The sequence below is a fragment of the Sphaerodactylus townsendi genome, linkage group LG07 (genome assembly GCF_021028975.2).
Source record: "Sphaerodactylus townsendi isolate TG3544 linkage group LG07, MPM_Stown_v2.3, whole genome shotgun sequence".
Lineage (NCBI taxonomy): Eukaryota > Metazoa > Chordata > Lepidosauria > Squamata > Sphaerodactylidae > Sphaerodactylus > Sphaerodactylus townsendi.
The window spans coordinates 35,051,487-35,062,216 of record NC_059431.1 but is presented as its reverse complement, the minus strand read 5'-3'; the positions used below and the strand labels follow the sequence as shown (position 1 = coordinate 35,062,216).

General features: G+C 44.8%; 1 protein-coding gene across 1 annotated transcript in view; it reads left to right on the top strand.

Moving 5' to 3' along the window:
• Positions 1 to 9,602: 9,602 nt before the first annotated feature.
• JMY (junction mediating and regulatory protein, p53 cofactor) overlaps positions 9,603 to 10,730 on the top strand; it is a 52,985-nt gene continuing 51,857 nt past the window's right edge. The window contains 1 exon segment of the mRNA XM_048502881.1: positions 9,603 to 10,729. Coding sequence (XP_048358838.1) covers positions 9,968 to 10,729 — 762 coding nt within the window. The 5' untranslated portion in view covers positions 9,603 to 9,967.

Genomic DNA, 10,730 nt, shown 5'->3' with positions numbered 1-10,730 from the left:
TAAAGACTAATCTGTAGGCTACACCCTCAATTCCTATGTATCATAAAACAAGAACACCATGAAATTGGTACATTCCTATGCAAATCTCACATGTAAGATGTAATACACCCTGAATAAATTAGAGCCTTCCATTGGCAAGTCTACGGTTGTTGTTGTTTTCTTTTGGGAGTGTGTAAAGATCATTTTAGCATATTTTTACATTCAAATTCTCTGCAATGGAAATGTTGGCCATAGAAATACTGCAGGCAACTAATTACACAAAATGCTCAAAATCGTACTGAGATCAAGTACCACAAAAACATAAAAAGGATTAAAATATAAATGTAAGAAGAATTGCAGATGTCTTGAGGAATGCAATGTTTGGATATTGGAAGATACCTGACCTGGATAGCCCAGGCTAGAACAGTCTCATCAGAGTTTGGAAACTTACTATGATTGGTTCCAGTTAGTACCTGGGTGGGAAACTGCAGAGAAAATCTAGGATTACTATGCAGAGGCAGGTAATGGTAAACCACCTCTGAATGTCTCTTGCCTTGAAAACTCTATGGGATCACTATATGCTGGCTGGACAATGGCAACAAAATTGCATGGTAAAACACCTGTACTTATGCAGAAGTACAGATAAACATATTTACACACCTTCTGAACTGCAATTAGAAACTACAGGGTTATGTTAGAGTTAGGTGCAGTTCAGTAATTAAAAGGTATACATTTTAAAATGGTCTGGAAAGCAGAATATGCTTTTGCTTGGGAACTGAGTGAAATATTAACTGATGACATTGGCTAACTGATGTACCTGATATACTGATATACCTAATGTTACTTTCAAGCAAACCATCCAGTCTTCTATGTGAACAAGGTATGGTAGATGCAAATGTTTGCAGGGGTTTAGGGTAAAAATTTTAAGGAACCTACATCTGATAGATATTTGAGTATCTACATCAGGGGTGGCCAACCTATGGTGCTCCAGATGTTCATGGACTACAATTCCCATCAGTCCCTTCCAATTGGCCATGCTGGCAGGGGCTGATGGAAATTGAAGTCCATGAACATCTGGAGCACCATAGGTTGGCCACCCCTAATCTACATACAGGAAAAACACTTTGGGAGGATTTAATAGTCAAAGCTACATTGCAAACTCAGTCTTACTTGGGATGGAAAGGACAATTTCACTGATGATGCTGTGAAGGTGAAAAATCAGAGAAATGGACAATGAAGACAATAGAATATCTAAACTGATAATTTAAATATCTATACCCCGGGTTATTTACTCTGCATAAAAGAAGACAGTTATGGTTTGGTTTTAACGCTCTAGTTTTACTAGAGCAAAGGTACCTCCAGTGGTGATAAAGGACAAATTTTAATGATTTCCCTGTCACCCTGCAGATTCCCAAGCTGCAACCAGTAATATTCTTGGAGATCTCCTAAAATCCAAGGAGGCAGCGTTCCAGGGCACATGGGGGACAATGAGGAGGTGGGAAAGATCAATCCCATAGATCATTGTCTCTAACTGTATACTTTTAAATGATACTAAGCATTTCATATGGGAAAATGTGAGGCATTCTCCTGACAGTCTTCTTGTTTAGAGTACAGATTAGGATTTATGAATGGTTTATGGGTTAACTGAACTGATAACTTTGAATGTGACTGCATTACATGTCTGCTAACATGTGTTACTCTGGATGCAAGAAGGCTAGATAGCTGGAGGAAGGGAATAGTATGTGATGCATGCCTTCACGAACCTGGTCAAACTAGTTAAGAACACACTTCCAAAACTGCTGGTGACATTGATGGCTTGCCCTGAATTTAAGACTGAATACCTGTGAGGATTCATAATGGACACATCAATCATGGAGTGCAGCTCATAAAAATATAGGCGTGTCACAAGCGTGTCAAATGGCATGTCACAAGCTACATAACTATTGTAGGCTGGACAACACTCTGAAATAAATAAGGTAATGTTGCAATTCCCTGGCTGTTAATATATTTACGAATTTTGTTTTGGTTTCTGCATGCTATACAAGAACATCTGACGAAATGAGTTAGGGTGGTGGCAGGCTGCTTGACTGAACAGTGACTGAACAAACAGACTAGCTATTACATGTTGTTTTCCATGAATTAGTAGCTATGTTGATGAAGAGACACATTCTATGCTACTACATTAAATAACAAGTTTGCTTTCTGTTAATTAGACAGTGTGTTTTAATACATCTTTACCAACTCCACCAAAGTTTGTTTAAATATACATTCAAGTTGCAAATGGTTTTCCGGTATTGCTGATTGTGGCATGTGATAGGAAGCAATCAGTGTAGCAACATTCATGTTACAGGTTATTTTCCAAACTACAGCAAGCATTATATTGTCAAAGCAAGCTTTCTTATGATGAATGTGGCCTGGAAGATAAATCTGAAATATATTATTTACAAGGTTCCTGCTTTATTTCTGGAAATCTAATGGGAAAGTAGCCTGTGGCTACAGTGCTATTGGAATGTTTTCATACCACTGTAATGTCAGTCCTGGGAAGATCTTTTTATATGAATGAACTATTATTTCCCCTTTTAAAAGAAATGTAGGCAGCTATTGTATAAATGATCTATTGGGTGGTTTGTGGCTTCCCCTCAGCTGCATTTTTTCACTGCTTTGGTTTTAGAGTTGTTTGGTTTTGTGTTCCTTTTGGAATAGGCGTTCCTGCACTCAAGTTGACTGTTGGATCAATCCAGAAAGTACAGTTGTCCACCTGGGGCTTTTTGTTTCAAGATGTTGTACTTCTATACGAGTCAGATATTCGTCCTTCATCCAATGAAAAAAGCTTGTATATGTATGGGATGAGTCTTGTCCAGCAGAATAGGAGAATGATGTGTCATGACTTTTTCTGGATAGAAACTCAGAATACATGGAATATTTTTAAAATACAAACTCATTACCTGAATCATAAATTAATCTCCTTATTATCCAGACTTGTTACAACTGGTCAATGTAGTTCTTACAATGAATTGTCCCTGGATCATATTTGAATACGTACCTGAGCAGTTGTAAGAATCAGCCTTTAAAATATATTTTATTACATTTTTAGATATTTTAGTATAAGTTTCCAAAGCCACCAACATTTCTACAAGGATCAACCCACTGCTGTCCAGATAAGCAATATGGCAGCAGTTTTAGGTATGGGAAGTTAGATAATACAGTGATGTTATAAAAGTCAACAGTGGGCAATTTGAGTTGCATAAATTGCAGGACAATGCATGAGAGAGCTGAGCTAATATTTTCAACCCCCAGCATTATGCATGATAAACTATGTGGTGTTGTTGTTGTTGTTGTTGTTGTGGTAGATTTCACAGCTGCCAGATCTTCAGCTGGTTGTTGGCCTTCATTACAATTTGAGCCTCACCCAGAGGCCTAGGAAGTTGTAATGTGTGGCCGTAGTGTTGACTGTGCTTTGGATCCCCAGCAGGGCTGCCTTCTGAATTTGACAGATGTTAATTTTGTCAATTCGAAGTGTTTCAAGTGCTGCCCTAGTGTTTTTGGGATGGCGCCCAGTGTGCCGATTACCACTGGGATGACCTCAGCTGGTTTGTGCCATAGACGCTGAAGCTCGATTTTCAAATCACAGTATCTAGTGACCTTCTCATGTTCTTTTTCAATGACCCTGCTGTCACCGGGGACTGCCATGATGATGATGGTCACTTTCTTGTCCTCGATTATTTATTATTATTATTATTATTATTATTATTATTATTATTATTATTATTATTATTATTATTATTATTATTATTATTATTATTATTATTAATTACATTTGATAACCCGCTCACCCCCAAAGGGCTCTGAGTGGTGTACAAGGGCCACGTAGGCCAATAAAGCAATAAATTATGGATAACCACTATAATATTAAATATTTAAAATAACAAGTTGCTTATTTTACAAGAACAATACAAGAACAAGAACAAAATGCACTTCTGTACTCCAGACCCTGTTTACTTAGGTGATTGAAGTGACAACACACACATTACTGAGAACAGTTAATATTTTTGTGAACTATTTCTTTTTGCATATTTATTCTCAAAGCTGATCTGTGGGTACACGCACGCACGCACGCACGCACGCACACACACACACACACACACACACACACACACACACGATCTCTGAGCGTGCATACATATATGTGTGTGTGTGTGCATATGTATATATATATACCTCCAAAAGAGAGAGAAAGTGAGCAGGCAGGTCCACTTTTAAATGCCTAATTCATTTTTTGGTGCCAATCTACATTTTTAAAGTATAGAACACCAGGTCAGCAATTTGCAATAAAATTGAAGCTTTGGACCTCGAGAAATGTGTAACTTTTGTCAACTGTTATGCTTTGTCACACCCCCTTCCACCTGTCAACACCCTGTCTTGCAGGCCTATCCACTTCTTTAAATGCCCCAGCTCTAAAAAGGGGCATTAACAGCCAACACCCATGTGTCTTTAGTGGACTCTTAATGTTTAAGGTCAACCTCAAGAGGGTGTCCATTCAGTTTCCTGGTTCTGATGGAAGAGTGGACCTTCTCCCTAGAGCTGGACAGCTGATTGATTGATAGACCCAGCCTCATACTTGTGCTAACCCTAACCCTTTACCCCTTCCCTCCCCACAACTCCCCTCCTGATCCATGTAATTCTGCCAGGCTATTTCTGTGTTGTTGGCTCTCATAAGGTCGCCAACTCCAGCTTGAGAAATTCCAAACATTGGGGGTAGAGCCTGAAAAGGGAGAAGTCTGAGAAAGGGAGAGAGCTCAGTGGAGATGTACTGCTTTACAGTTAACTTTCAAAAGCAGACAGTAGCTCTGGGGGAACTGGTTTCTATAGTCTAGAGATCCATTGCAGTTTTTAGAAAACTCTAGGTCTCACCTGCAAGTGGTCAGCTTTCCTGGCAGAGCAGTCCACAGGGTTCCTGCCACATCCAGAAAAAAGCCCACCTAGCAGGGAAGCTTAGGTGGGTGGATTCCCAGAATCTCTGCTATACTACTATTAAGAATCAGGGATATCCCTAGTACCTCATAGCAACATATTAACTTTTTCCCCATCAAGTTCTGTAGAAAACGTAGACAGGAGTAATTGTCTATGTTTGGAAAGACTGCTGGGGTGTCAAAACTTCCCCCCTCATTCCAGTGTCAAAATTTCCCCCTTCATCCCAGTGGTGGCTAATGTCAAGGGACAGGTATAATCCCCCTCCCCTTAATGTGCCCAAGTATAAATTCTGCCAGGTAAATGAAAATAGAAGAGCTGAATTTGGAAACTCTTTGTCATAAATCAAGGGGAAAAACTTCCTTGCTCCAGCAAGTGACTCTGGGATTCTATGACCTATATAGCCTTGTATGTGCCATCCTGTATACGATGCTGATATGCCATTATGTCTTTGCACTGGTGCAACACTTGCTATGTCCAGAAGCATTAACTATCGGGCACAGAACATCTCTAGAGAAGTCATAAATCACTCTTATTCTCGGTGTTGTATTTTAAAAAACGTTTTTCAGTATTAGTATAGGTTTTCAATATATATTCCAGAAGTAGAGAATCAACAGCAAAATGTATATGGAAATGACTTTGCTCATCTCTGTACTCTTGTTTGCTTTTATTTTCTGCTTAACGTTTTTTGTAAACATGAGACTGGATAGTTATAGAATCATATTTTATACAAAACACCAGCATTCCTCTTCTTTCTCTGGAGCAAGTAATAGTTGAAGCATAGAATCCAAAATATGAATGATAATGTCTCTTTGGCTCCACTGGCTTCCCCAGACTCAAAAATACACCAAAAATTGCATTTTGTCTAGGCTACTTCAAGAGGAAATGAAACAATAAACCACAAGACTGCTGTGATGAATTATGTGTTCTTTGCTTTTCCAGTGAAGAATATCTGTACCGATAAAGTTGTTCCAACAGCTTTTCACATATTTGAATTGCTCTGTCACTCCCTGTTTAAGGTCTAGTGGAAAGGATTTTCAAAGATCCACAGCTAGCAACACACATAAAGGCCGTTTCCGCACGGGCAAATCATGGCGGCCTGGAGACGGTAAAAACACCGTCTCCAGGCCGCCATTCGCACGGGGGGGGGGGCGCAGCTGCAATGCAGCCACGCCGCCCTCGCACCGCCCGGCCGCCCTGAAGAAGCGGCGTTCACAGGGGCTTCCCAGCGGCTCTTTTGGGGAAACGGCTGGCGTGGAAAACGCTGCCCGGCCCGAGCGGCCTTGGCTTCATGCCGCCTCCCCCACCAGACACTCACCTTGTCCCCGGGCCTCCGGCGCGTCGCGAGGAAAAGCCTGGGGACCGCCCTGCCCTGCGCCCGCTCAAGCGAGCCGCGCCAGGGCCAGAAGTGTCCCCAGACCGCCGACAGCAACAGTGGAAGTGCGCTTCCGGAGTAAAGATAGATCTTGTTGCACCGGCGCTCTGCAGCGCCGGCTGCCCGCCTCTTCCCGGGACCGTCCGTGCGGACGGTCCCAGCGTCTTCGGGTCGGCGCGAGAAGTGCCGACCCAGCTGTTTCCACTGCCGTGCGGAAATGGCCAAAGTATTTTCACAGCACTATATAAATCTCAGTTTTAAATCTCTTTTGTGGAGTGGCAAAGAGAACAAGTGCTTATCTGCATAACAGAGACCCTTCTTTAGTAAATTTTCTTTCATCATAGTTACCTATTGGCAGTGTCTAACAAAACTGTTTCTCATGCTGCAGAATATCTGGCAAGTACAGGGTTTGGCTGAGAGACAGTAGACTTTATTGGTTGTAGTGGGTTTTCTGGGCTGTGTGGCCGTGGTCTGGTGGATCTTGTTCCTAACGTTAGGAACAAGATCCACCAGACCACAGCCACACAGCCTGGAAAACCCACTACAACCAGTTGAATCCGGCCGTGAAAGCCTTCAACAATACAAAGTAGACTTTATGTTTATGTGTACAGTTTTACTTGGACGTAACTCACATTGAAATAATTGGCATTTACTTCTAAATAAATGCAATGTTCAGGTGTATATCAAATAGTGAAATTCTGAAAGATACAAACAGCTGGAAAACTTGATTTGCATTATAAACTACCAAATATAAACATAAGAATGTGTTCATTGAAGAAGGCAGAGAAAAGTACACACTGAAGTCAAAAATCTCCCGAATTCTTTATATTGGGATATTGGTTATCGAGACTAATGAATACAGATCACACATTTTACTTACTCAAATGCCATACCTGTGGCGAAAGTTTCCTTCATGTATTGTAAAGCCATTTTCATCTGCCAATGGGTTTCTGGATGAGGATGAGAGGGAAGGACCCTTGGAAGGGATATTTTGAGGGTCCATAGCAGCAAATGAGAGGAAAGTACTGATGTCTTGGATTTGTTCCATGTGGAGATACTCACAGTATAATAAAAAGCTATCTCATGAAAAGACAGTTCAAGTGTCTATTTTGCCATGAACTCATAGGTTGGAAAGCGAAAGAACAAAGGTTTCTCAGTCTGCATTTTCCATGACACAAAGAAAAACGTGCTTGTTTTACTCAAAACCACGCACACTTTCTCACTCAATACAAAGATTATCTCTACATGGGGGTGGGGGAGTATGAATTGAGTTAGAATTTCTTCAGGAAAAAGAGAACAGAACTGCTTCAGAAAATGTCAGTGAGTTATAGTTGGTGATCTGTATGCTTCCTGGAGGCAACAGTATTTTCCTCCACATATTATGGGTGACAAAATGGAATTACTGTACTAGCTGCTGCAGTTGAGTCTATTGATTAATGCCAGTGCTACCACTGAAAACATAGAGATTTGTTTCAGGGACAACAGTAAAATAAAAGATAGACTGTTACCATGAGGGGAATTAAAAACCCATAATGAAAGACAGATAAAGGGTTAAATGTGTCATTGTTGGGCAGCATCTGGCACACACTGTGTGGACTCAACCTCTGTTCTCCGCTGTGCTTTGTTTCTTTCAGTGGTCACTGTCTAGTTTCACCACCTGCTCCCCTTCCCTCCTGACTCCCTGTTCTTGCTCTGTCCATAGCGCAATTCATCCATTCAAGGGACTCTTCCTCCAGTATTTAACAGAGAGCAAACAAAATCTTTTTTAAAAATGAGAGAAGCTCTTCCTCCTAGTCTCAAGATGTGTAACAAATTTAGCTGATGAAAAGACTGATTGGAAAAACAGCATTTTAAAATATTTTTAATACTGGTTGTTATAAAGTGCATCTTTGAAAAGAAAGGCATGCCCTTTTGTGTGAAAGGGGGCAGTGCCACTCCTAAAATTATGCCTGTTGTGATACATGTGCCCATCACCTAAAAACAAAGAATGTTCTTCTTTAGAGTGACTAGTTTTCATATGCAAATTTTGTGGATTTAATAATGTTTAATCAATTAAAACTCTTACAAAGCGATTAGACCTATAGTGTAATGGAACAGTTCAGGAGGTCGCTTTTATGAGGAAATAGAATTGTAGGCTGTTGCAGTGTTTATTGTATCATCTTGCTTGTACAGCACTGACTTCAACCTTTGTAACCCACTTTCGGCATTATGGCACATTATGCCTCAGACAGGTTGCTTAGCTTTGTTTTGCTTGTGTTGCTTTCCAGCTCTGTAATCCTATCCTACTGCATTTTTGCGCTATCTTATGCTCTCTGATCAAACTTGTTTTTTTTTAATTTTGTAAATATAAATGAAGTAAAGGATACACAACCAAATAAAAGACTACAAAATCATGAATTGGGTAACTTCCATAATAGAAATTGGCTGTGGTTAGGAAGTCTCCCTTTTAACACTTTATGTTTGTTAGGGCTGTGCCAGGGATAGCCTAAAACATTTTGGTGCCTGAACATCCAAATGATGCACTCCAGGTGGTAAAAAGATAATTTGTCTTGAAACGGCCCCTGAGTTTCACCCTGCCTAATGTTAACAGACTGAAAACAGCTTGTAAAACTCTCTATTTGGGAATTTTGGTTCAGAATTATGCCCTGAATTACAGTTATTTCCAGCCACATCTTTCCTGACTGCATGAAGCCATATATGCCTATGGCACAGCGATGACATTGGGATGGATGTCAGGCATCTTGAGCACTGGTTTGGAAGAAACAACAAAAATACAAACTGCCCTGGAAACCGCATTCAGGAAACATTAGCAAAGTTGTCTTATCCAGCTTCCATTGTGCACTAATTTTGCGCACCGGAGCAAGAGAGAACCTCCGATACCATCAACCAACTGATAAAATAAAAAGGCATCCCAGGGTTCCGTGAGGGGTTGCGACTGGGTCTGAACCGGGCTGTCTCTCCGAAAGGGCGGCTGAGCGGAGTTCAATGGGCACATTGTCTGAGGGAGGGCGGAGAGAGAGGAGGCTGACAACAACAAAGGCGCTCCTGGGCACTCAGAAGGGAGAAACTGGAGAAAGCAGGAAATCTGGTCAGGTCGGACAGCAAAGGAGGAGGAGGAGGAGGAACGACGGGAACTCCCTGCACCCCCCGCCTCCCCAACTGGCGTCGAAAGAGGGGTAGGAGGTGCTGGAGCGGGAGAGCGGAAGGGGGCTACGTAGCCTCGGCGCTGGGGTGAAGCAGGGCGGGCGCTGAGGGCGGAGCGGCGCCAGTAAACAGATCCGGGGCCTCCACGTGATCGCCTCAAGTACCTGTATGTCTGCCTATTGACTGCATTGTCCCCGGCAGCCCGCCGCCGCCGCCGCCTCATCGCCACAAAGCAGCGAGGGGGAGAGCGGGGCGCGCGCGCCGCAGAGGGCCGAGGAGGCGGAGGCGGCCGTTGCGGCGACTGACTGACGACTCTCTCGCGCCTCAGCCTATCCCCTTCCCCACCGCCTCGCCAGCGCATCCTTTCTGCCTGCCTCCCTTCGCTCCGTGTCAGCCAAAATGGCTGATGCTGGGCAGTGAGCGGCCGCCCGGCGACTGCAACAACCCCGATCCGCGGCGGCGGCGGGTGGGGGCGGCCGAGCCGAGCGCGGCGCCGCCACCATGAGCGCCTTCGCCCTGGAGGAGACGTTGGAGGCGGACTGGGTGGCGGTGAGGCCTCACGCCTTCCACGAGCGGGAGAAGCACAAGTTCGCCTTCATCGCGGCCTGGAACGAGATCGAGGGCAAGTTCGCCATCACCTGCCACAACCGGACGGCCCAGAGGCAGCGCAGCGGCTCCCGGGAGCTCCGCCGCAGCGGCGGCCCCGGCAGCAGCAGCAGCCCCGGCAGCAGCGGAGCCGAGCAGCGGACCTCCAAGGCCGGTGGCGGCGGGAGCCCCACGGTGCGCAGGAGCCCGGCCTGGAGCGCCGAGCAAGGCCAAGCCAGGAGCTCGCCGGTCTCCCCGGTCCAGTCGGACTCGTCGCTCCGGAGCCCCGGCGGGCGGGCGGCTGAGGTGCCGCAGAGGAGCCCGGCCCGGGCGAGGAGCAGCCCGGGCCGGAAGCCTCAGCCTGCCCCAGAGGCGCCGCTCAGCCCCGCGGCCTGCGCGGCCCAGGAGATGGAGGTGCTGGAGCTGGGCAAGGACGAGCCCGCGGGAGGCGCCGCCGCCGCCGCTCTGCTGCCGCCCTCCCCGCCCGCCGGACCTCTGGTCGCCGACTCGCCGGCAGAGCCTGAGGCGCCGTCGGGGGAGGAGTGCAGCTGGGCCGGGCTCTTCTCCTTCCAGGACCTGCGGGCCGTGCACCAGCAGCTGTGCTCGGTGACCTCGGAGCTGGAGCCCTGCTTGCCCCCGTCTTTGAAGAGGCCCCACTCAGGCATGTGGACGAAGGTAA